The sequence below is a fragment of the Botryllus schlosseri genome, chromosome 11 (genome assembly GCF_051294905.1).
Source record: "Botryllus schlosseri isolate E-star chromosome 11, Bs_hap1, whole genome shotgun sequence".
In the NCBI taxonomy this organism is placed as follows: Eukaryota; Metazoa; Chordata; class Ascidiacea; order Stolidobranchia; family Styelidae; genus Botryllus; species Botryllus schlosseri.
This window is the reverse complement of record NC_137246.1, coordinates 16,136,309-16,162,935: the sequence shown is the minus strand read 5'-3', so window position 1 is coordinate 16,162,935 and position 26,627 is coordinate 16,136,309. Positions and strand designations below refer to the sequence as shown.

The following is a 26,627-nucleotide window of genomic DNA, read 5'->3' as shown; positions in this document are numbered from 1 at the left end:
ACGCCGACAAGATACGCAGACACCTGGCGGTTATGACTCTTCGCCGGAGGCAGCAAGGAGCAAGGTGATGCCAAAATGAGGTTGCACTTGGAGATGGCTAATCACGAGCTAATTTGTTACGACTTGCAGCTTGGTCTCGTATGACATGAACACTGCGGAAGGTGAACCAATCCTGGGCATTTAAACGTTCAGATGCAAACGTTTAAGTTGCTGGTAATGCAACAGCGTTTAATCTTTTACAGTGGTTAGCTGAATCACCTAGGCGTCAGGCGATACCATATTTATGATTGTGTCTGAAACTGTATCTTACCATTTTTGTTTCAATTGCGAGCTGTGAGAAGTGTTTCTCAAAGCTCAAAATATCACGGCGTATCTACGTTCGACCATGAATGATGGTCGGCTCTATCGAATTTTTCTACAAAGAGACTACGTTCAAAAACTTGAGTTTGAAGATATTATCGCTGATTTTGCTTCGACTATAGACGCCGAAAGCTTGAAAAGTTCAATTTTGAGGCGGCCATTGATCTTTGCCTAATATATTTGTTCTTCGTTTTTTGTCTTTTATTTTTGGCCTTAAATGCGAGGCATCTTTCGCAAGCAATATAGAACGTCAGAGACGTGACGCATTTTTTAAATTATTCTTGCTGAAAAGATTGCTTGAACATGAAACTATTTCAGAATTTGTTGCAGTCTACCTGGGCGGCATTTTCCATGAAAGCCAGGGGCGACAGCATATGCTCCTACGCCACTGGTGAAGCGTCCGGCTTCTTGACGGGTAGGTCGTGGGCTCAATCCCCGGCCGGGGGTCAGACCAAATACCTGATTATAGTAACACTGGTATCCATGACTTCCCGCTTGGCGCTCAGCATTACCGGGATGGCATGGAAGGGTAGTGCAAGACTTGGAAAGCCTTACATTCCTTGTCCAGCAGCATGCACATTGCACACCATGCACTCATGGTATGCAATGCAATATGCATTGCATATGCACACTTGCACAGGTACAGGTCATGTGTATGTAGTAGCCTACGTATATCACGAGTCGGTGTGGATACCGCAAAAAAACGACAAAAATACATGACGTCCTTTACCCTCCGGCGGTACCCAAAAATTGCGCCAAATAAATCTTTGGAATCATACCACTATTAACTACGGATCCATGTTCCACCCACACTACTGTAAAGTTATTACTTATTCCAACATCTACAAATCACGCAAGAAGCCTTTAACGTCCAGTCGGCACAACCCTGAATCGTCGCTTCGTCCGTACTTCCGTTCATATTTCAATAAATCAAATGTTATTTTTATTCGATAATCCATAAGAAAATTAAGATCAATTGCTGCCTGCGGTAGAGCAAGATTTGCGCAACGCGCAGAATGGATATCGCCTGAGTAAGCGATTGCTCTCAGGTGGAGGCTGGCTGTTGGCTTCCAATAAATGTCGGTGTATTAAATGTCAGCCGCTGCTGGTATTTCCCCCAGTGCCATTCTGATCATCTTCTGTAAATCCTTGTAGATTATCTTTCTTCCGGCGTTCGCCTTTGAACAAACAACTTTTCAACATTTCGTTGGCCTCATGCAGTTCTTGAATCTTCTTTTCCGTGGCCGCCATCCACGTTGCATATCGCGTTTCCCATTCATTTTTCATCTACACGAATATTACAATGTTATGATTGCTATGTAATCCAGTCAAAGTCAAAATGGCGTGTGTCTTGGTGCGTAACCATGGTAAAGAAGTCAACGGCACACATAATTTCAAGAAACCAGTCCCGTCTGTGTTTTGAGACATATTCGCAAAGAGATACATAACATATTATAACAACAATTCATTTTTAAAACACCATTTGTTTTGAATGCAATCCTATTCGATACTATTTTCGTGAATGAGAAAACCTAATAAGCGCCCCAAAACTTCCACAGCTAAATCTCGAGATATAAAACCGTAGCCATTTAAGCCATTCAATATAATGATCGACGAAATCGTGGGTTGTTAGAATTGTTGAGAATAATATTCAATTTTTATTGTTGTTTTATTAATATAGTTACCTGTAAGTTGAGTCTTTCTTCCCGCTCTGTGCAGTTTGCCTCTTTGATACTGAGCTCCATATAAAGAGTCTCAATCTTTTCGCGTAAATACGCGTTATCATTCGTTAACGTCGTTATGTGCTCTTCGCGGTTCCTGATAAATAGGCCAGGATAAGTTCTCCAAAATAACACTTATAGATATGAATGTCTATAGTAATAACCATCATATTGTCATACGGCTAACAAGTAATGGGCGATTATGTTTTACATTGTCTCACGGGTTCCGCAGTTATACAATCGTCCTCAAAATACATCAATCTCATTGCTTACGAATTTTCCCGTCCTTTATGTTCTTCCTGTGTGGCTTTAAGCTCCAGTCTTTCGCGGAGCCGCTCCAGTTCTGATGTTAGATCGTCAAACGCGGCAGTCTTATCGTGAATTTGATTCCTGAGCTTTCCTAGCTCTATTTCGTGGTTCATTTGTAGGTTGTTGATACTAATTTCAAGTCTGCGATATGAAAATAAATTCGCGTTGATTACAGTTTTGAAGCATGTATTCGATATACAATGGTTATAATAGTTATCTGCTCCACAATTTCCCTGCACGTAGTCTAATAATGCAAGACCAAGTAAGTTGTCCGACTGTCCGTGTATTATGATTCGAAGAAAAATGTTTGGTGTCTCATGCTACTTCTAAAAGTCGCGACTAGGTTTCTGTCCGATTATTATGACATGGAGAAAATGTTTAATGTTTCATTGCACTTACAAGGAATTGCGACTAAAATATGGTGGGCTCAATGTCACAGTGCCGTACATTCAGCAACTTTATAGGCAAGTGAGTGAGGTTAAAACCTATTCTAAATTTCGTGATATCTTAACATTTCACAATCATATTGCAGGTGGATTGAATCGATATATGCCCCATCTACCGCGATGAGTGTGATTTGCCAACACGATGATCGGCAATATCATAACGGTATACCTATAGACCTCCCTGCTGTTTAGTGTCAGGTATCCCACCTACAGTTTTACCAACTCTGACAGGAAATTTCCGATTTGTATGAAAATTAAACTTCGCAACGATCGCTCGCAGAGATAATACGCTGCAGTCGTAACAGAAACTGTGCATTTCGTATGGTTAGCTGCAGTGTTTTGTAAGTGCATTTGAGCAAATGTTACCTTCCAAATTTGGGTTATAAGCCTACGCTGCAATTTTTAAATATGTTTTAAGTGTAATTTCCCAAATTAATTCATTTTCTCTCATCATATTTCATTGAATAATGCGACACAAATGGTTTTGAGTGATCTTTGAGTTTACATGGCTCTATACCTATATAATTATAATTGACATAGCTAATGTGAGCGTAGCCATAGACTCTTGTAAAATATTTTTTCATCAAGGTCTTCACTTCTAATGCAGCACGACATGTTTAGTGGGATGCCCAAACTAAAACTCACTCATCATGTTTCGCCTTCCAACTATCACGTTCTTTTGTCAAAGCAGTCTTGTCATCTTGAAGTTTTTTAAGATCGCTTGTCAATCCACCAATTTCTTTGTGTAGGGATTCGATTTTAGCACCGGCTTCCGACAGTTTTCCTTCGACTTCTTTAAACTTAGCTGTCTCCACACCAGGTGGACGGCCTAAATTGGGCTGGCCGACGTGTATTACCTCTCTTTCCCGTTTGAAAACTGTGTTGTTCTTTGCTTTTCGAAGATCTCCGAGACGCTGAAACGCGGGTGTGGTAGTATTTCGATTCACACCACAATACAATGCAGAGACATACCGATTTCAAAGTAGAGACTTCGCTTTCCAATTCCTTTATTCTTTCTTGAAGGACTCCCACATTTTTTTCGGCAGGCGTTCGTCTTCCAATTGTGCTAGACATAGCTGCTGTTGTTAGCTATATACCCGTGAAATTGCTCAATGTGTAATCAGATAATCACTATTTAATGCGGTAACGCTTAGTTTATTGTAAAGCTCTAGCGGTATAATCCAAATGTCCCAGTATAGGCCAGAATTGCAATCGCACACGTGATTGTTCTCAAGCTATGGTATCCAGACTAGGGTACCCATTCAAACGATTCTAACTCTGTCTAAGGTCTCCAGGCTCAATCTATTCGCGCTGGATTGTTTTGTTTGACCTAAAGCCATGTCAGCTGGACAAAAGAAGCGCGGCGAGGGCTCCGGTTTTGTCAAGAATAAACATACGGCAACTCGATACGTTGTTTCATTCCAAGATAATTAAAGAGAGAAGGCTAAGCGTGTTGACGAAGCTCGAGTAGGCTCGAAAGTTTACGAAATGCTGCAACGTTCAACTTGGGCGATCGCCTTACAGACATACACGTATTCCTTCATTAAATTAAAGCTAAAGGCTTTTCGCGATCGCTTTCATTGTTGCTTTTCCAACTAATTTATTGATGAGTTCCGATAGTTTCTCCGAATAATGTCTGAAATTTCATCCGCTTCTGAAGATAGGTGGACACTGGCCATACTCCAATTAAAGAAAAGGTGGCGGTATTTTCATGACGTCATAATATTCATTATAGACGCGCGATCAAAAGGTGCTGTGCAACATGCAAATATCAGAAATTAGAATAATTAGTAGCATGATGTTTGACTAAAACACAAATTTGTTACAACTCAAATCCCAGATATATCACATATCTTTCTCGTTTTGCGATATATTTCGATGGGTAGATCCGGGACTCCGAAAAGCTCTATAATTATATAACGCAGGTTTTATGATTTTGTTGCGTACCAACTCAACTTTTCTCGAAATCTATATAGGAATATAACATGGGCGGATTAGCGAATAAGTCGGCCCGGAAATTTCGAAACAAATGCAGACCACGAGCTAATCTGTTACCGATTTAATAACACGTAGGTGAAATTAATGTGATGGTTGCAATTATTTCTTTTTCACAAGCTGATCAAGGCGGGGTGCAAACGAGTCAAGTGACGCATAGTAGCCGAGGATATATAATATATTTCACCATGCATTCGATGAAGACATTTCTTACATTAGAAAAAAATAAGTTTCTACGATTTGTTAAAACTGTCATTTTACTTACAAGAAATACAGTTACTGTGTAGCCTACTACATGAAATAACTTAACGTGACCACTGACCACTACTAGTAGCCTACTCGTGCCACAGGTTGAGAACCACTGTCACCCTTTCACGACCCTGGTAAGCCGCTAAGGCAGAGCGACATAGGTGCCTGGCGGTATACCAATCACGAACACGAATAACTATGCCTATTTAAAATTAGTATTTGTCAAAGAACCGTGGAAAACAACGAACCAACTACGGTTAGTAATCTAGAGCTCGACTGATCGAACTTCAAACCCACTGAACTTCAAACCTCACTTCACCTTGCGGCCTACGTGCAAGCGTGTTGACTCGCTAGATGTCACTAGATGACTGGCTTACGTGATATGTTTTGTATAGCTATGACTGTACTGTACAGACAGACCGTAGCTTGTATGTGAACCTTTGATCGTTAGATCTTATATTAAGAAGATTTATGTTACTTCAGCGACCTTAAAAATATCTCATTACAAAAATAGATTTATAACGATAAAGCAAAATAAATTTGTACACTTAGTTTGTCAGTCCACGAATAAAAACTGCCGACACTACGGTAGCATTTGCCATTTAAAGTGTCAGCAGACCGCAAAGACGTGAATTCGGTGCAGTCCATGACAAGCAAGTCTTTCTTTCAGTTCTGGGTGGACACCATGAATATAAACATTGCGATACTATCGCCATGGCCATTGGCCATATGCGAAAAGCATCTTGAAGCTAGCTTTGCCTACGTCACGCTCTTCTTTCGGGCATTATCCTGTAACAGCCCATTTCTTTTATCTTTTGTAATCGCAACAACAGCCCACAATCCAACAACTGAAAGATCGTATTTCGGTCGGTTGCTTGTTTCAAATATTCTTGTCAGAGCGAGTTTGTGAGAGTAGTAGTAGACTACCCTGTCTTGTGTTTGTGGGGAAATGATTTGATATATTTCAGATTTTAGTAAACTCTAAGATTGTTTCTATGGGCAGAACTAGCAAATTTGTACAGAATACGTTTGCTGAAAGTAACAGAACTTCGGTCATTGCAATTTGTCATCTCCGTATTTTTAAACGCAATTGACTATTTCAGTGCAAAGGTAACACATAGTGATCGGTATATAGCCAGGCCATAGATTTTAATGAGAAGTTATATTACAGTCAAATGCAAACGGTCTTCTACCAACGAAGCTCCACTATCCATACTCATCAAGTCGTCAAGTGCAATACCTTGGAATATCACTACATTCTACTGTATAGCTCTCCAATCATTTAGAGTAGCACTACTTGGGATTTCAAGTGAGATTCACAGGAGCGTTTGCCGACTCGCGTGCTCAAATAAAAGTGTAAAAACAGTAACTGGACGATATTTCATGTCAGTCTTCCGAAGCGCTTCCAATGTTTAACATGTTTGTCGTGAAGACTGTGTTATTTTCAAGAAGCAACGCTCGCGTATATTATAGCAATTGTGGGACATTGGCGAGACTGAGTTTAGAATAAGTTTAGTTGTGAAAGAGTTTATTATCAGCTCAAAACACTATTGGTACATACGGTACTTCTTCATTACTAAAAACACGAATGTCGTTGTTTCGAGTGCATAGCGTTTAGTGTAAATTGAACGAAAGAACATCAATTATTAAAAGCTGGTTCATAACGGAGAGGGATATTGCAGATTAGGAGAGCATTTCTTCAAATAATCACTTAGTGTTTATTGCATGTCTCCGCCAAGATAAAATATAGCACAATGCCGTACGTTTTACGGAGTGTTGTGAATAGTAGAACGCTTTCTGATGTTGTATCGTACCATCGGTAAGATAGCGTCAAGATGTCATGTTAATTAACTGCCAAGTGGCAAATTCAACTTATCACTATTGGGCATTGTGAAAGATATTGAGAAAGATGTGATTCCCAAACGCGAAATCAAATTGCACATTGGTTCTTAAGCATGTAAACAAATGTCATCGTGATAATGGCTGGCGGTGTAAATCATCGACAAAGAATCGGAGTATTACCAGGCCTCCCTGGGTCGGCCGGATCTGTGAACGTGGTCGCCCCAGGCTCGAGGACCCCGCTGGTTGAACCGGTTTCGCACCGTGACACCCAACTCGTACCTATTGAATCAAAAGCCCTCTGGACCGGATCGAATATGGATATGAGGTGAGCAAGCAAGCACCATCGACGAAATAGGTGTCTCCGAAACTTATCTGTGATTATGACTGAAGATTGCCTTTGCTTGATTCACTATACAAGAAATTGTCTGTAATTTCATGGCCTTTCAATGTTTTAGGTCGGGTCGCGAGATGCTCACAGCATCGCAGCTACAAAGCTTCGTAAACAGAGTCGCCGTTCTTGAGGAATCCAACAGGGCTTTGCTTGAAGAAGTGAGTCGGTTTTTATGTTCTTGTTTTATGTGGTACTTTGTCTGTTTACCTCGGCCAGCGAACTACATAGGATTGTAATTTGTATTGTCTGACATCGTAAAAACGTTACAACTATGTCATTATTTACCACCGTTGTAGACTATAGCGCTGTTTCGGCGCCTATTTACGTCCGTTAACATGGTTACATATTAGGCGTATTACTCAAACTTATGTTGAATTGATATTGTGTCGAATACGGATCAAACTTTTAGATTAGTAAGTGAAAAGTATATCCAAGAAAATATCATTGGTCCTGTAATTACTTTTTCTACATTGCGTAGGCTTGTGTATCGGCGGCAAGGTAATCAAACAACGGCTTCATATCTATATGAGTCACAATAATCTTATATATAGTCGCTGTGAATGGACCACCACTAACAAAATTCGAAAATAATAATTGAAATGTAGGCTACTGTTTCTACGTGTAAGGCACATTCATCTTCCATTGCTTCCAGACTAAACAAAGTTTACTTACTTCTCGTGTCATTGTTGTTGCTAAACGATTGAAATGTAGCAACTATTAAGCATAATTATACCCGCAATCTTACGTGTAATTTGTATAGTGAATTGTAACATGGCACAATGCACATCAACACGACTCATTTATGACGGGCCATCGGTTGGTTGATGACTTACCGTTTGGCCTTAAGAAGGGCCTGTGATAGACTCTGGATAAAGATATTGCTGACGTTGATGTAGAAATTGGTCGACTTCATTGAAACAGCCTCGATGAAACGAGGGTGATATAATTCGCAAACAAAATACTTCTCACGCCGAAATCGGCGACCACACTCATGTAGTATTTCGCGAAATCAGAACGATTAAACTTGTGGCTGTTATATTCACACGCTGTCCAAGCACCGGGATGGTGCAGACTAGAGTGAACTACGTACCTTCTTCCTTTCTAACTGCACTTATCATCAGTACTGCCGTTGTTCGTTCCACCAGATCTACAGACTTCAGTCTTCCGTGCGCGGCTCGGAACTAGGCAAAAAGGGCGTGAAATCAGAAGAGAAAAAGTTGCAGCACGAGCTGATGCAAACCATGCGCGCGAGCAATGACATCATCAGCGAGCTGACGTCTAGAATGCGTCGCGCCGAAGAGAAGCTGCACATCGACAAGGAAGCGCGAAAAAATATCGCTGCCCAGACGAAGCAGTTCGAACAAGTGAGTCCGAATCTGATCCCGGCTTCCATTTGAAATATAAGTTGTGTATACGGTTTACGGTGACGCCATATTCCAGTCATAGGTCGTCACTGGTCGGTGGTCAGTAACAATTAAAGCACTTACACTTTTCTTAGTAGTACTTATGTTAGGCTTACCATACGTCCTCTTTTTTGACTTTTTTGAAAGTGTCCTCGGAGGACGCCCTTTTGTCCTCTTTTTTGAGATTTTGTCCTTTTTTTTTGAAAATTTAGGTCAGATTTAGAGGAAATTGCGAGTGATATGCCGCAAATTAGCGCAGAAGTGAAGCTCCGGCGGGTATTTCGGAGGGAAAAGTGGTGATTTCAGCTCTGAGCGAAAAGAAGACCTTTTTTTTTTTTTTTTTTTTTTAGTCATCCACCTGGTAATGTGGAGTGAAAAACGTGTTTTTGAGCTCTGAGTGGAAGTGAAGACCTTTTTTTTTTTTTTTTTTTTTAGTCAACCGATCATGAAGCGGGTGAAATTTACCTGTTTTTGAGAATTCTTCTCCAGTTATGCTTGACTGAAATTTCTGAAAAAGTGTCCTCTTTTTTCATTTCCGAAATATGGTAAGCCTAACTTATGTGGAAGACCTCCTAACATCGTTTCCGAGAGCTATATTCCACGTTCTCGCGGCATTCAGTTCAGATCAGAAGAAGTATGCTTTGTCAGATGTTCACCATGTGTCCATTCTACGCACTCCTGGCAATAACAATATCACCGCAATAGTATGTACAAATACACCCCTTATCGATGGGCTGTCACACTTGCAATACTTTGCGCTCAAGTGGTCAAGATTTTGGCTATACTTCTACTCGACAGTTTTTAGTTTTTTAGGCAAACATCGTCATTCATATTTCTTACTTCTACTTCTACTTGAGTACGAACGGAGACTACTTTGGCCAGCTCTGATTTCAGTCGAATATGATAAGTTTGTTTTGGTAGCAAAAGTGACATGAATTTTTAGTCCATTAATCGAGAGTACGTAATATGTTCAGCTTGCAGTTGTTAACTAAAATATATCATGTTCTCGCCCGGGCTCGAACCGGGGACCTTTCGCGTGTGAGGCGAACGTGATAACCGCTACACTACGAGAACGCCATGACGGACACTAGAGAATAGGTCGTTACACCCCTTTATGACCCATACTGGTCCGGTGTTTCCGAATATAACGATACGAGTTTCATCATCGTGCTATTTTGATCCGTACAATGATAAGATTACAAATCACGAGCACTATATATGTCGGATTTACTTTCTTGTTTTGAAACTTTTGTTGACAAAATGGATTCTCGGATCGAAATGAGTATTTTTAGGGCTATAGGTATCAGCCGTTGCTGTAGCCTATTTTATTGAGATTGTCAACCAGTTTAGCGATTTACCATTAGAGAATAGGGATAGTATAGTTGCTAATAATATTGACTAGATCAGTCCTCTCAAATACGCGATTTCACGGGACAAGGAGGCGATTCCTGATGTGAAAAGCCAAGCCTTCAGGCTTTTATTTTCAGATGTATTTTCAATCGATTGACATTGATGCTAAAGCGATAGGCTCCAATGTATTTCCAAATCGTCAAATTTGGCCAATACAATCCAGCAGACGCAACGATGGAAACGTGTTATTTGTCCCAACGCGGACTTGGATTGTCGGACTGCAGTAAATCCCGAGGCATAGGCTAATCGTTTATGTGTACAATGTACATTAGTGGTGTTCAAAAATGACTTTTTTCTCAAATTCTACTGGATGCTTGATAAAATTGTAAGGTTACCCAATTAAAGGCTGCACACCAAATTTGGTTCAATTCCAACCAGTAGCCGCATTGCTACAAGAGAAGAAAGTTTTTTATTTTATATATAAAATATATGAAAAATTTTCAAAATTTTATGTTCACCCCATGAATTGTTAGGTTGTCTATAAAAACGATGCCCACCAGATTTGGCTCAATTCCAGCCAGTGGAAGCGGAGTTATTGTAGTCGAAAAAATTTGAATAAAATAGTATTTGCGGTGGCAATTACCATTGTCGTGGAGCAAAAAGCCTCATAAGGCTATAAGCACCACTGTCGTACCTTATCAATACAATACAATATCCAAATTTTTCGGCTGCAATGACTCCGCTTCCACTGGTTGGAATTGAGCCAAATTTGGTAAGATTCGTTTTTGTAGACAACATAACAATTTCATGGGCGAACAGAAAAATTATTTAATATAATTTTTATATAATAAATCCAAATCTTTCTTCTCTTGTAGCAATGTGGCTATTGGTTGGAATTGAATCAAATGTGACGTACGAGTTTTTTTAGCCAACGTAACAACTTTATTAAGTACCCAGTGAAATTTGAAAAACAAAAAGTAATTTTTGAACACCCCTAGTGTATACATATCACCCGTAATTGCTATTAATTTGAATATATTATATATTATATATGTTTATTGCATCACAATCCCTTGTTTCGACAACAGAGGGGGATCTAAAATTGATTTTTTTCCAAACTTAAGGTATTTCATATCTCAAGAACGTGATGTGATAGAGAAAAGCTGAGGCCATTTTCGGATTCAACGCTCCAAAATTAGCCGAAATCAGTTGCCAAACCCTAAACCCGAAAAAAAGTTGAAATTTGTAGACCAATGTATCGATTGTATAGTACGCGTATTGGGCTATCGATGCCTTAGCCTTACACGCCTGTGACATCACACTTCTGACGCAAAACTGTCGTTGTTCTGACAGTCTTTGCTCAGTGCCCAACACGACTTCGGCACGATTCGAGAAAAACAAAGCAATCAGTTGAGCGAACTGCGACTGAAACTGGATGACATGCAGCGTCGGTACGACCGCAGCGAACGAACTTCGACGGCCTTGGTGGACGAATTTCGTCAAGTAAAGACGAAACTGGAGATACAAGTAAGTTCGAAGCCATCTTCATGGCGCAATAAATTTTCGACACTTTCTTCAAACCTGTTGAATGGAATATGTCGTATAGTTTTAATGGTACTTCAGCGTCAACAGCGCAGCAACAGCGAATTTTCTTTTCTGCCCGCCGCCAATTAAGGTTGGTTCCCATATCGTAATTACTTGATCCGTGCTTTCTCATTCTCAGAGTAAGAAAGACGTTTTTATAGCAAATGACAAGCATATAGCTTCCTGCGTATCAGTATTGCTTCGTCCACATGCTCGATAAAAATAGTCGAAACAGACTCAGATAATTTGGTAAATGGAAAAAACGAGGCGGAATTTTGAGGCAACACAAGTGAAGCAACGTTAAGTTTAGTCACAACAAGCGACGCCAATACATCTTATTACAACTGTACCCATGAACTGCTCCGTAGCTACAATACTTTCCAAGAGGTGGGGCCGTAACTTAACACTAGGCAGAGTCAGTATCCTCATAATCGGGGCCTTCATACTACATAGACTACGAGCAAGTTTTACTATACTATACTTGCTGAATATTGTATATTGTACTGCTCATAACACGCTCGTATAATCACTTTGTTTCATTATGACCAACAGGGCATGGATTTCACACACTTCCAAGCCGAACTACGACAGCGCTCCAAAAGACTGGAAGAAGAAACCAAACAGGCCCTTCTACAAACACGCTTTCAAAAGGACACCAACAGCCAAGCCGAACAGAACACCGTCCAGACAAGGTAGCGACGACCGAACAGCGCTGCCGTGTCGCGGGTGTTTGACTCTTTGCGTTTCAGACAATTCGTCGAGTCCAGAGTTAACGAACTGCGCGATTTGATCACCGATTTGCGGAACCGCGTGTCCCACGTCGAGTCCGACACGCACGCGCAATCACAGCAAGTAAGTCTCTATAAGCACGTTTCGTTACCTTTTTGCGAACACCTTACGCGCATTCAATTTTCGTACGCGCAGGCCAATGTCAAGTTCTCCGAGCTGCATTCCTCCATCAACGACGAGTCGCATAAGAGGAAAGAAGATTTGCAGTCGTTCGAGCAATTGCAACAAGAACGGGAACACGCGGAGGAAAACCAACGTATCAAAATCAAAGGCCAGATCAAGGTGCCTTGGTACCTATTTGGCGTACAGGCCTTGATACTTGATGTGAAACTTTAGTAGCGACCACTGTTCAGTATGATCATTCGATACTGAAACCAATGCAAGTATCGAACGTGTTGGTATAGCTGCCCTTCGACGATTTTATACACAGTACACAGTATACACGGACCGGTTGTATACAAGGAGATTGGTTAGGCTATAGAGTAAGAGTATGAGAGTTTCAAATTTGAAATTCGAATGACTATTCCGATTGAGAGCTATGGTTCCGTAGTTGTCAATTGGTTTCGCTCGAGGTTCTCAATCGCCAAAGTCATTTCGAAATACGAATCGCTGATTCGAATCATCTTTGATGCATCCCGATTAGAATCTTGCGTTTCGAACCAAGTCTTTCGAATATAGAACCTGATGGTTCGAAACGAATCGACAGGGGAAATTTCTTTCATAGATCCCGTAGGCTACATTCTGATTGAGAGCTAACATATACTGACCTATGTTGCATGTGATGCAATGCAATAAGTAAAGTTAAGGAGAGAAGTTGAAGTTAAAGTAAAGTAGCCGTGGATATTGTATTCCTAATTTTGCCGATTCGCGGTAAAGAGTATGAATCCCAGCCGAGGTCTTGTATTTATGCAGAGGTGGTCAAAGTAGTCAAGAAAGCTACTCAAGTAAAAGTAGAAGTAGCGACGAAAAATTCTACTTAAGTACGAGTAGAAGTACTTCTTCCATAAGCCACCTAAAACTACTTGAAGTAGAAGTAGAATTAGCTGACTTTAAATCTACTCAAGTAAGTAAGTAGTTTTGAAAACATGACTGTCAAAAGCTGCAAATTAAGCTACACGAAAGGTGCAGAGAGCTTGATTCGTGTTGATGCATCCCAGGAGGTATCAATTTTCGACTGAATAAGCACTTGTCCGCATCATGGGATGCAAATTATAGTATTGATATGAAAATGCGATACTAACCCTTTGTTTACTAGAAAACCCCGTTTTAGAGAATATCATGGCATGGTGCCCTACCCCATATTATAAGGCCTCAAATTTAGGCGAAGAGCAATACGGAGAAGTTGTATCGGATACAGTTTCAACACTTTGCGCGATTATTATACGTTAATAACAAATATTGTGGATCGTAAAATATATACTTAGTGTAGCTTTATTTTCGGAAAATAGAGACATTACTACACTTGTTTTTATTCTTCAACATGTATGTTCTGCAGACAAAAGAACTGAAAGTAATTAGAACTCAATGTATGATACTCGGAATTGAAGGTGAAATACAAATACCACTTCTAAAAAGCGGAAAATAAATTTCATGTCTTTTCTCCATAAAGCTTCAAAGGTGATCTGCTAAAACAGGTGTAACGTTTAAAAAAGCCAGATTTTCCAGATTAGCTGGACACGTCACGGGCTGCTAGATTATGATATGAGAGATAATTGCTAGATGGCGAAACGGTAGTTTCAAACGTTTTGGTGAGGCATATTTGCTGTGATGAAATATTTGATATGGGCTACAATGTGGTGTGAGCGGAACCATGCAATCTGGTACCTAAATTATATTCACTGATACTTTCGTGAAAACATATTTGTCACTCCATAACTATTGTGCGCGAAGCGCAAAAAAATTTCTGGGCTTTACTTGACTTTTATGAATATTAAATGTTGGTACTCCGTGAAAACAGCCCTGAAATTCCTCAGGCTATCTTTCGTATTGAGGGATTAAACTACTTCTACTTGTCAAACTGAAAATAGCGAAAAGTAAGTAAGTAGATCACAAAATATTACCAAGTAGAAGTAGAAGTAGCGAAAATCAGATCTACTTGAGTAAGTACCAGAAGTAGAGGAAAACTACTTGAGTACTTCCAAAAAGTAGAAGTACTTCGTTACTGACCACCTCTGTTTATGTAGTGGTAGGTCTGCGTCTGTTATAATACGGAGCCATCTCGCCTATAAAGAGTCCACCATCCGACGGATTCCATCGCTTAAAATTACGCATATCAAGTAACGCGACGCCGTCCTGATCACGCCGCGGTGACTATCCTGCCCGACAAGCGCGCGTTGAAATACAAAACGAAAACTTGCCCGCCGTTCCTGCAGATAGCGGTGGAGGAAATGAGCGAGAAGTTACTGAGTAAAGAGGCCCGTCTTCGAGAGGAGGCGTTGCAGAAGTTTGTAGAGCTCGAGAAGATGGTTCAACGGGAGGAAAGCAACCGGACCAGTTTCGAGAAACAAGTCCGAGAAGACAACGAAGTCAAGTGAGAATTAAGTATTGCGTGCTACTTGGCAACGGACCAAGCCAGGAATAGGAATAGCCACGATGAACATCTGGAAATAACTAATGACTTGAGAAATTTTTTGATAAGTCAAAATAAGTCAAAGTTGTAGCGTTAGGTCAAAAAATTGTCAAAATTGTTTACAAAGACAAAATATTTTTGCAACCTGCATTTTTCACGTAAAAATTTGTCAGTTGTTAAGTCGAAAAAGTTTTTCAGGCCAAACTACCTCGTAAGGACAGGCAGTTCCAGCCATAAATGAAGATGAGTCGTACAATTATAATATTATGTCCGAAAACACCTAATTTACATGCGTGAGGTCAAAATCGTACTACTAATGACGTAATGAGATTTGGGTGTGAAATGGTTGATTACAGATTCTACGTGACGTATAAGGAAGAAAGATCACGTCACAATGCTCAAATCGAGAATCGGGAGGGTGCAAAGGCGCGCCTGTCGCCCCAAGCAATGGCGCTGTGTGAGGGTACATTGCGAGTACAACCTGGGATAATTTATAATCTTACTGCTGTTATATGCAGCGACGGTGTAAAAGTATACATCGTTGTTACTCAAGCAGATATTATAACCAAACTCCGTAAATATCAACAAATTACAAGTATAGAAGTGGCAATTTGCAAGTACATAATACAAGGATTGAAAAGTACTAAAAAGTACAATTGGTCGATGGTTCGCATACTTTTCCCTGTTAATCGGAGGCCACTATACTTTCTGAATTGCGAGATGCATCTTGCCGACTAACGCAAAATGACCAATGGCGCTACAAATCGTGGCAATATTCGAAAATATATTCATCAGTGACCGTGACATCTATCTCCCGCATGAAACTGATGCGAACTTATCCCAGAACTACTTCCTACTTTACAAAATTCCAAGTGAAAAAAAGTAGAAGCACTTCGTTACTGACCATCTCTGCCATTATGACAGGATTACAGAATAACGTGACGAATGAGTGTTTTAACAATGTCATGGATGCATGGATCAGTGTTTCCGTAATGATTCGGGGTTTTGCGGACAGGTGGAATTTCCAGCAGAAATTGATGCAAGACGAGCTGCGCGCGGTGAAGGAATTCACTCGGGCGGAAAAGACGAAGCAGTCTGCCAACATGAAGGGCACGGAAGAGACTCTGCATCGACTCGAGAAAAAGCTGCAAAAGGAAAAGTGAGATGGCCGCACCTGCCGGGCGATTGCATGCTTCTGTGTGGAAATACGAATCTATGCGTCTCATAACGTAATTATGGTTCAGATAAGGAGGACTAGAGTACTATGCTATAAATAACGTAATAGAACTTCACCGCTCATATACAATAAAAGAACAAAAGCCGTTCAGGGCAGAAAAAATGCTTTTGGATGTAATTATATACAGAATGTACACAGTATACTGCAACATATTCAATTTGGTAATTTGTTGTTCTAACTTTATACATTCATTTATATAGATAAAATCGAATGTTCTCATTTGTATCCGTAGTGACCATCATTTCAGAGTCTGTTCAATTACCGTCATCCATTTTTGTTGATTACTTTCCCTCATCTTATAGCAGTGCCAAGAATTTCTAAATGGTACAGTTTTCTATTCAATTTGCCAAATATGCCAAGGACTTTATCTTCTCACAATTATACGAGCAAATACCCGTTGTCCTCCTCCAAATTAAATTGTTGTACGCCCATAAGTGCCGAAAGCCACGTCACAGGGGCCATGATAATTCGTGAGCCAGCTTTTCGCGACAGTCGACATTTTGATTGCAGCGCGAAATTAGACAGTGTGTGTTTTCTGTATGCCTGAAAATTGGCCCAAAGGCTTTGCGAACATTGATTGGAAAACGCAATCCAGCCCGATCATAATCAGTAAGCAACTGGCGCGACGCAAGCTATACTCGGGACACGGTTCGACGTAAAAGACGAATTACTGCTTGAATACACGCTTTGTCGTTTTTAATCATCTATTACGTGTAGGCCAGGCCTATTCTTGTCTGCTTGATACACTCGTAGTTCAAGTTCACACGTGGACGTCTAATTTAACACGTTACTCACACACTCACTCGCATTGTGCGTCGAATTACATTCTTATTCGGACGGTCATATCTCATAGTGCGTCGCACAATGAAACGTTGCACGAAAAGTATGTCGCGAACTAAAGAAGGTTGAGATACACTGCCTTATATTGCTGAGAGTTCGTAATCACTTGTCTGTGGTCTGATATTAATGGTATAGTCAAAAGTAAACAAGTAAATCCATAAATCTTGTCGAACGATTACACAGGAAAGGCCTGGAGAAAGTTTTGCTCGCCGAGATCACGAAACGCGAAAAACAATCCGGAAACATCATTTCACAAGTCGACTCCGTGCAAGAACAACTCCGAGTGGCGTTGTCGACGCTGCAACAGGCGATCGGCGGAGTGCAATTTCAATTGACGCGTGACAAAGAGCAAATTACCAACGACGTGAGTCGCTCGCTACCAAATCGCTGCGAAAGGCAAGCCATCCGCCGGTACAACGCAGGTTTTTTACTGTCGCAGGTTAAAGCGAGGCTCGCGGAGGAACATTCCCGAGTTAACAGGGCCATCACCGACTCGGATGCGCGCTTGACTGCGTTAGCAGCAAGGATTACACAGCAAGTAATTCCCCGTTATCATCGCAGTACCAGTACACTTTAACCTGACCAAATCTTATTTCCGGCTACATTTTTGATTGATTGATAGTCTATACTCCAAGTCATTGCGATTCCTTCCTATTTTTCATTGTATCGCAGTCTTGTGGTGGTTTGAAATGATCAAAATAATAACAAATAAAACAGCAACAACACCGAAGCAATTCTTTTGGATATGCTACTCACATTCTATATCGCCTGCGAAAAATATCTTCGGGACACCTTTGCTTTTCAGGATGAAACGTATGAAGTAAAAATCAACGAAATATCAGTGACATTCCGAGATAAACTGACCGACGTGACGCAGGATTTTCGAGAATGGAGGCAAGGCATCAATAAGGACGTGGCCAACATCCAGGCCATTCTTGACGGTATACTTTTGTTTTGTAGTATATATGCATACATTTGGTGCCTACAACCTTACAATATAGTTGTTTATAGTAGTTAATAAGCATTATTTGTAACCCTTGTAGAATTCATCTAACTAATTCAACACCGAAAATCGTTTTGATGCATCTTTCTTCATTTATTTTTAGCTCGGTTGATACATCATGTTCTGCGACGAAGGGGTATAAACCTACCGGTAGACTTAGATAGCTTTAAGGCTGTTTGGTCCCGTGCCCTGTCGGTAGAAATTGCCTGGCATAATGATTTTTGCATGACTCATAGCATACTGTAATTCGAATTCTGAAACTCTGGAACCTATCTCGTTAGGGGTCTTCAAAAATGACTTTTTTTCTCAAATCGTACTGGCTACTTGATAAAATTGTTAGGTTACCTAATTTAAGCCTACACACCAAATTTGGTTCAATTCCAACCAGTAGCCGCATTGCTGCATGAGAATAAAGTTTCTATTTAAGTAGCCAGTACGATTTGTGAAAAAGAGTCATTTTTGAAGACCCCTATTGTTCGTATTATGGGAAACGTGTGCAGTGTGCATCGTTGCTATTCGCTCTTTCTTTATCTCAAGAAAACATCCTACGTTGACCTATTCTGCGAGTACGGTATCATTTTTCAGTGTATAATACGTGAAGGTCCTGTGATGTCGTGATGTCTGTGTTAGATTGGTTATATTGGATGATATAAATTTACGAAACGATGGAAAAGTCGAGCTTGTATTGTAGTTTACTCAGTTTAGTGAATGCGTTTCTGTTCAGTGTCCAACCGTGCAAAGTGCGCACATACGATCTTTCCCGCTTACTTCACGTTTTATCTTAAGTTGGTTAACCAGCAGGTTAGCTCGTCACAAAGTGGCTGCTATTGCTATAGGTTACCTAGAATCACTATTTATCTTGAAATGGTCTATTGTTTGATGCGGGTGTAATGAAACTAGCTGACTTCCAAGCCCGTATCGAAAATATCCGATATACCGAATATCGCGTTTGCGTTTTTTCCTGTATCGTTATTGATGATTTTTGATCTTTATGCATTTCGGTTGGATGGGAAATACAAGTCTCTCTTTCTCACACTCCCTCTCTTTCTCTCTCTCTCTACGATACTTCATGCTCCGGATATTTACGGATATACCGGAATCCAATTCCGTTTGCTTGTCGTGCCCGCTAGTTACAGTAATTCGCAGCCGTGGATAGTGCATCCCTATACCTCCCATTGGATTCGAGTCGCTCACTCGCTATAATCAAACCCAGAACTACCGCAAGAATTGAAAGAAACGAAGGAGCGCGTGAACAGGCTGCAGGAAGACGCGGAAATGCGCTCGGACGTCGAGAACGAAGCGCGCCGAAAAGACGCGGAAGCCGCCGAGAGCAGAATACGCATGATTTCCCACCGTACCGACTCGATACAGGCCGTCAGCGAAGTCGACCACAAACGCGTGGACGACCTGCAGCAACAGCTGGCGACCGCAGTCGGCACTCTAAACCAGGTGGAGTGTATGCTGTCTCGTCATATCTAAAAGATGGCCATATCGGCAGATGTAGTCGAAGTAATAGGCGTTGCTACTCGAGTAGAAGTAGATATAACGACGTAATTTTCTTTCCTAGCACAGGTAGAAGTAGAAATTTATAAGACATGTCAATACTACTTCAGGTCGAAGTAGTAAATGTAGATTTGAAAAGTAACCATGGAAATAGTTCAAGTAGATTTTGTCGATGGATCGCGTACTTCTAACGGCGAATGGGAGGTGCCACTTTGAAAATTGCAAGATTCATCTTCGCGACTAGCGCAAAATGACCAATTACAAAACTGGTTCAATTTTCGTAAAATACATTCAGTTGCTGTGATACAGGGTCATGACAATTTCACTCGTAAATGCGATGCGAGTACATCCCAAAACTACTTTCTACTTTACAAAATACAAAGCGTTAAAAACAAGTAGCTTTATACCTACAAAGCTGTAATGTAGAGGTGGAAGTGGCGTAAAACATAAGCACTTGAGTATTTGGAAAAAGAATAAGTACTCCGTACCTGACCAACTCAGAGCAGAAATACCTCTTTGCGGGCCAGTGAACGCGCCTACGTGCTGGTTGTGACTTATGCTTCGCTCTTTTTCAGTTTTCGCGAACGCTAACAGACGTCCGCAACGCCCACAACATCAGGCTGAATTCGGAAGAGAAAATGCGGCTCGAGGAGGCCAGCTCGATCAAGAAGGAGCTCGCCAAGCTGCGGGTACAAGTCCAGCCCCTGCTGTGGCAGCAGACGACCAAATCGAAGCAGTTCGTGAAAAAACCGCCGCCCACTTTGAACGAATGGGGGATTTATCAGTGCTTGAGGTAAACTTCGGGTAGCAACGCTGTGTTTGTATTTTATCTTGGTATTCTATCGTCACGTGATATTAGTTGGTTGAAAATTCATATTTTTTGTGAAAATCGCATACTATCATATGTTATATACAGTGATATAGTGTAGTCACGCGGAGTATTCAGTATGAGTGTAGATAAGCTAGGATAAAGCAGGCCATGTCCTAATCAACTCTCCTGTACATGTAGACTGCACAGTTGTTGGCTATGAACGCCGTTTACACATTAAGGAGAAATGCTCTGTTAGTATAGTTGGTTGAAGACGCAGAAATAGATGCGAACTATTTCTCACTGATTGCCTCACAGTGAATAATGAATATGCAAGTTCGCTGGTTTTTAGAGGGTGGCCTCCAATCTCTCCGAGACACGCTCCTTTAATGGTATCCGAGGTCCCCTCTTCCAGAAGTCAGTAAGAAAATACATCCACTTTTTCAAAGTACTCAAGTAGTTACGTTTTTAGACTATATCCATTTCTACTTCAACAAATCTTAAACAAAACTACCTACTTTTCGCGCTTTGGATTTTGAAGAGAAGAAAGCAGTTTCGGGATAAGTATGCATCACTTTTACGCGTGAAATCGTCATTAGAACCGCGTGCAAAGTCCATCGCAGTATCTGCTGCATATATCTTCGAAGACTGCTACTGTTTGTAGCGTCGTTAGTTGCGATGATGCATCTTGCAATTTCGAAAGCACCCGTCACCGCTTAACTGTCAAAAGCAAACCAACCCTCGGCCAAATCTACACTCAAATCTACGTCGCGCAGCAAAGTTATTCCTCATTCGTCCACCGTTCATTTCCAGATGGTACTCCATCAAGATGCGATGGTTACGCTTACTTCAACGCGCGCGCATCCGCAGAAGACAACAGCGCGTAATGCAAGAGCGGGAGCGGACTCCGTCGCCGGGACTTGAGGACGACTACGAGACACCCACGCCGACAATGCAACGGACGCCGGCTCGGAGTCTTCCGGGTATATGCATAGAACGCAAAAGAGGCTAAAATTCGCTAATGTTGAAGTTTTCCTATCCGTCATAGGTCGCACAGCGTGGGGCTCACAACCAGGCACGCCAAGACAGAATGAACCAGCGCCGGTAGTAAGTACATTAACTTTATTGATTGTTGGCAATATAGGGATGTATAGCCGGAATGAAAAGTTTGAAATTGCAATTTACTCCGATTGGAATGTGGCCGCGATAGCGTAGTGATACGTTTCACTGCTGCAACACCAATGTGTTCGAGTCAGAATTCATATACGTAAGCGCTGGAGGCTTATCTAGGGTCCTCCTAACCATCTGATCCGCGTATACGCTGGGTCTTACAAAAGCCTATAGGACAAGACTGGGCCATGATAAGAGTTGGCAGCTTAGGAATCGACCTGTAATAAAATGACCAATATTGCTACGCATAGCATTGCGAATACTAAAATAACTACAACTTTGAGGCTCAAGAGATTTTGAGGAGACGAGAGCGCACGCAGAATGAATGCTGTCTGATGTCTATATCTACAAAACGTGCCGGATTGGTTTACGTTTCGAAACGTATTGAAAAGAAATATATTCGACATCGTTATAGTTTATAGTTAGTTTGGACGCATCTGTCAACGGCTCAGTTGCTGCATCCGTTCACCAGCTCCAGTGTGTTAGTGGCCAAGTGTTCGATTCGGTGGACCAATTTGCAGTGGTGGTCAGTTACGGAGCACTTACTTTTTGCAGTACTCACGTTAGGCTTTACTGCTGGCACTACTTACTCAGATGGATCGGCTATATGCTTCCATTTCTACTTAGCAGTTCTAAGGCACAACATCTTACGTTTTACATCGTGGCTTATGTAAAGCAGAACGTAGTTTTGCGATTGGCTCGAATCCTTTTTGTGAATCAAATTACCATATGCCGTAATGGCCCGAATAACAAAGTATATTTTCGAAAATTTGTAGTGTGTTCAGTCATTTTGCGTAGTCGCGAAGATGCATCTTACGATTTCGGAAGACGCTCACCTCCCATTTACTGCTGAAAGAATGCGACACCTCCGAACAAATCTAATTTACAAAACTGCTTGCTTGGAGTATTTTTCAAACCATTCATTTCTACTTGTAATTGACTGGAAGCTAGCGGCATTCGCGGCATAGGCCTACATATTCTTGAGTTATAATGCTAACGCCTTTGGCCTCCTTTGGTTATTCTACCATTAGAAACGACACCCTGTTGATGATATGATATGATACCTTACAGCCGTTCGGCGAGATGGGCTTGCACGGAGAGAGCGATACGTCCGTGAGATTGGGCGACGAGGAAGACGACGCTAGCAATCCCGCCTGGTACAACCAAGGCGAGTCGCTCGCCAATATGGACGACGGAGACGAAAACAGCCCGGGTCTCACGAAAAGGGGGGCCACGCCCCCGAGACCGACTGCAGACGGGAGCGACATGGACTTGGGTAACACCCAAACCCCGACTAAGTCCGCTGCTGGTGAGTGATTACAAACTGCCGCAGTCCTAGAAATCTCCTGTACGGTACGAAGTGGCGGTCAGCAACGAAGTGTTTATACTTCTACGCAGTAATCAAATTGGTTTTGCCTACTCTCTCAGCGAAAAAAGTGTTCATTCACACCCAAAGTGTTGAACACGAAAACAGAATACGAATTCTATCGCGGTTATGAATGCCTCGTGCCTTTACGCGCATGCCTTCCTACGTCCATAAATGCAAGCATCCTTTTAATTAACATGTTGTGTTTGATCTATACCACCGTGTAAGTCTAAGGTAGGTTCTGGTTTCTTGTACCTGGGGTGTATATTCACACCCGTATATCATGGGTTATACGCGGGTGTGAATACACACTTTCTTCGCTGAGAGTTTTTAGATCACTGCCACTTCTTCTTCAGCACTTTTTTAGGAAAAAACACTTGCTTTTTACACTTTGTATTTTGAGAAGCAGAAATTAGTTTTGTTATGAGTTTGCAACACTTTTATGAGTGACATTGTCATAAGAATCTATGGCAGTGGTCGGGAACCTTTTTTATCCGAAGAGCCATAATGGCCCTATTTTTTCCATCTCAACTCCCAAAGAGCCATACATGCCAATCAACTGTTACGTCACAATTAAAAAATTCATGACGTCATCGTAGCACCAATTCGAACTCACTACATGGGATTCCTCGTGTCCGCCATATTTTCTCAGTAAAATCTAGTATTCATTGTTCGGAAATAAAGGTCAAAACGAGAGGTACAGAACAGACGGGCCAAGCCTCACCCTTGATAACGCAATTCATATGTAGCTTAGAATATATTTCAACTGATATTATTCGAATGTGACTGTCACACTGATTGCGAAAATCTATATACTTATCGACTTCTCAAAGTATTCGGCGGTAACATAACGTTGCGCTACACGCCTTCATTTTATCACCGGTACTACACAGAGCTATACTTACCGATCAAGAACGTGGATAGCTATGATGTTGTGTGTAATTCGAGTTTGTAATTGTCACATTCACAACAGTTCATTTCGCGACGTAGATCAGGAAGACGATGCGTATTTGAAAACTGCGTTTTGAAATGGGCGGCGCCGTGTCTGCTATGCTCTTCGATTAATCAACGTATCGCACAATTCAAGAGTTCGAGTCTGGTACATAGAATTCGCGAGTGATAGTGGCCGCCGGCGCCACAGTAACTTAAATTTGATGATTTTGAAAAGAGGGGGTCGGAGCCCCTAAACTTGAAGACAACATTGTCTTTACCTCTCAAAGACATGTTTGCTGCCACGAGAATAATTATTTTGGCCGTGATTAAAATTTACCAACTACTCGTTGTAATATTGATCAATTCAATATAAAAATAAATATTTGGCAAAGAGCCATATCTTATACCCAAAAGAGCCATCTATGGCTCGCGAGCCATAGGTTCCCGATCACTGATCTATGGTGAAATATTCCCTGAATCACGGTTTCTGAATGTATTTTATAAGATTGTCCCTATTTACAGTGTCATCAGTGATTTCGCGCTAGTTGCGAAGATGCATCTTGCAATATCGAATGCGGTCATTTGCAGTCAAAATCATCGAACTTCGGCTTCGCACCCCCCTTCAGATACTTTCACGCCCCCAAGTTCGACAACCACTGCACTGAAATGTATATGCGATAGTGCGAAGTTTATTGCCTTGGTCGCTGCATTCCGAGCAATGTGGAGCGCAGCCTTGATGTTGAGCGTACCGTGCATTTTTTCTGAAATTCGCCCTCCCTTGACCGAGTGTTTCGTGTTTTTTTGTCATTAGACCGACTTTAATTAAAATCCCTAATCTCTGCCACATGCTTGGCAAAAGCTAAAAGGTCGGTTTTACCCCTGACTCCAGTATACAAATATTTAGTGCACTAAACCTTTAAATTTCAGTTTTCGGCATTCTTTTTAGGATGTGCCCGTTCATCCTTTATGGGTCATAGATAGGGCTGGGCACAATGATTCGAGTACTCGAATCTGAATCGAGTATTAATTCTAATGATTCGAGTCGAGTAGTAAAAGACTAATTTTTCGAGTACTGAAAATATACGCTCCTCGCAACTAAAAGTTAATTTACTAACGATAATTATAATGTTGATACTATTTTCCACTGAGGAGGCCTTGAAACCTTGATTGGCCGTGTCGCACCATACCAGATATAGTTTAAACGCAGCCAAGGCATAAAAGGTACATATTTGAACTTCGACACAGTACATTCTGTTGTGACGTCATAATGAGGGATACTCGATTACTCGACTCGACTCGAAGCATATTACGTGATTCAGAATCGAATCACTCAGGTACTCGATTTTGCCCAGCCCTAGTCATAGATATGATGAGTCATATAGTAATCGCAAGCACTGATTGACTTGTTTTACGAATTGGGGATTTGGAAACGTATCACGTAACAATTTAAAACGTATACCGTATAATCAGTAATGTGACAATGGCAACAAAGAAGGTTGGAACTAAACTATATTGAAAGAGTGATTTCTTGTGACTTTAATTGCTACTCACACTTTGCCGCATTGCCGTTATGTTGAATCTGGATTACGCATACGTATAGGCAGCGTAATCGTGGCATATTACCGAACAGGCTTGAAAGTTCAAAGTAAACAAATTTCCTGTTCAGTTGATTCAGCCTATGGTTTTAGTCATTCAAAAAGCAAGTTGTATGTTTTGAATTCCTAGCAACCTTTCGCGGGCCGCACAGAATAGCTTCGTGGGCCGCACTTGGCCCAGGTCTGGTATAGACTATAGAGACAAGTGTACCTGTTTGATGCGGGTGCGATCAGACTAAAGTTGACCTCGAAGGTCGTATCGATTTTCGATCATCTCTATCTAATACAGACGACTGTGCAGTGCATGCGTATTTTATTTTCTGTACCACCGCTATTGCTGTCTGCTTGTTATGTATTTCTCCTTCTCTCTCTCTCTCTCTCTCTAGCGACGATGACCAGTTTGACCATGTCTGCATATTTGTGTTTCTTTAGGATCCAAGACCAGTTTGCGTCAAAGCAATTCCAGAGCGGCCTCGCAGTCCGGCGGTAGCCGCGTTGCTTCTCGGACGGGCAACAATCCAACCACGCCGCGTTCGAACGCGCAAACGCCAAAGCAGAATAGCCCGGCGCCGTCCAGACAACGAAGTCGTCCGAGTCAGGGTGCTCCTACTCCTTGAAAACTTGGGCTGGCGTGACCATGCGTACTGTTTTGTAATAAATGAATATATATACACATTTTGATGGTTGCGTTATTCTGTGTGACTTTTGGCCCAATTTCGCTACCTCAAGTTGTTCAAGTTATTGTGACAAAGTCCGGCCTGCATTATATTTGATGGAGAGAGAGAGAGATCAAATTAACTTTCGTCTGCGTCATCGAGATGCTTTGACGATGGAGATGTCATACGACCTCATCTAGTCCGCACTATCATTTTTCGCCATGCTATCCGTGGATGATGAGCGGGATAGCGGCGTATACCGGTTTTCGAGTCTTTGTTCTAACCCAGCCGGGGGTTGAACCGATCAAGAAGTCCGGCTACCACGTTGAAACCTTCATGTCGCGCGAATAGCCGACTTTTCTACTGGTTTACGGGACGTGAAACTTCGGGAATGTAACAAAATGCCGCGCCTCCTGATGTTGACTACCATTTCGACAGAGTTTGAGTGCTGGTGGAGCGTCCGGCTGACCTGATTAGTTACACTTGTATTCATGGCTTCCCCGATTGG

The 26,627-nt window shown here is 41.5% G+C and overlaps 2 protein-coding genes and 1 non-coding gene across 3 annotated transcripts; 1 reads left to right on the top strand and 2 right to left on the bottom strand.

Annotated features, from left to right (window-relative positions):
• Positions 1-1,287: 1,287 nt before the first annotated feature.
• LOC145450904 (uncharacterized) lies at positions 1,288-4,039 on the bottom strand. Its single transcript, XM_080329401.1, has 5 exons — positions 3,809-4,039; positions 3,482-3,750; positions 2,355-2,531; positions 2,046-2,178; positions 1,288-1,647 (listed from the first exon to the last, which is right to left on the bottom strand). Exons 1-5 carry the CDS (start codon positions 3,908-3,910, stop codon positions 1,456-1,458), a joined length of 873 nt encoding a protein of 290 aa, XP_080185527.1. The 5' UTR covers positions 3,911-4,039; the 3' UTR covers positions 1,288-1,455.
• Positions 4,040-5,986: 1,947 nt separating this feature from the next.
• On the top strand, positions 5,987-26,139 carry LOC145449972 (coiled-coil domain-containing protein 154-like). The gene is made up of 18 exons (XM_080328413.1): positions 5,987-7,247; positions 7,378-7,471; positions 8,459-8,677; positions 11,420-11,593; positions 12,203-12,342; positions 12,400-12,502; positions 12,575-12,721; positions 14,812-14,969; positions 16,024-16,167; positions 17,269-17,449; positions 17,525-17,623; positions 17,891-18,026; positions 19,302-19,537; positions 20,167-20,384; positions 21,213-21,382; positions 21,448-21,506; positions 22,641-22,878; positions 25,896-26,139. Exons 1-18 carry the CDS (start codon positions 7,060-7,062, stop codon positions 26,078-26,080), a joined length of 2,889 nt encoding a protein of 962 aa, XP_080184539.1. The 5' UTR covers positions 5,987-7,059; the 3' UTR covers positions 26,081-26,139.
• Positions 9,718-9,790, bottom strand: Trnav-cac (transfer RNA valine (anticodon CAC)). Its single transcript has one exon. It is a non-coding gene; the product is annotated as a tRNA-Val (tRNA).
• Positions 26,140-26,627: the final 488 nt, after the last annotated feature.

Bases quoted from the DNA above. Each gene is read 5' to 3' on its own strand.
- LOC145450904 (XM_080329401.1), bottom strand. From the start codon at position 3,910: ATGTCTAGCACAATTGGAAGACGAACGCCTGCCGAAAAAAATGTGGGA. The intron at 3,751-3,808 runs GTATGTCTCTGC...CCCGCGTTTCAG, and splicing joins AAGTCTCTACTTTGAAATCG to CGTCTCGGAGATCTTCGAAA. The intron at 2,179-2,354 runs GTAAGCAATGAG...CCTATTTATCAG, and splicing joins CATAAAGGACGGGAAAATTC to GAACCGCGAAGAGCACATAA.
- LOC145449972 (XM_080328413.1), top strand. From the start codon at position 7,060: ATGGCTGGCGGTGTAAATCATCGACAAAGAATCGGAGTATTACCAGGC. The intron at 14,970-16,023 runs GTGAGAATTAAG...TTTTGCGGACAG, and splicing joins CGAGAAGACAACGAAGTCAA to GTGGAATTTCCAGCAGAAAT. The intron at 22,879-25,895 runs GTGAGTGATTAC...GTGTTTCTTTAG, and splicing joins CCCGACTAAGTCCGCTGCTG to GATCCAAGACCAGTTTGCGT.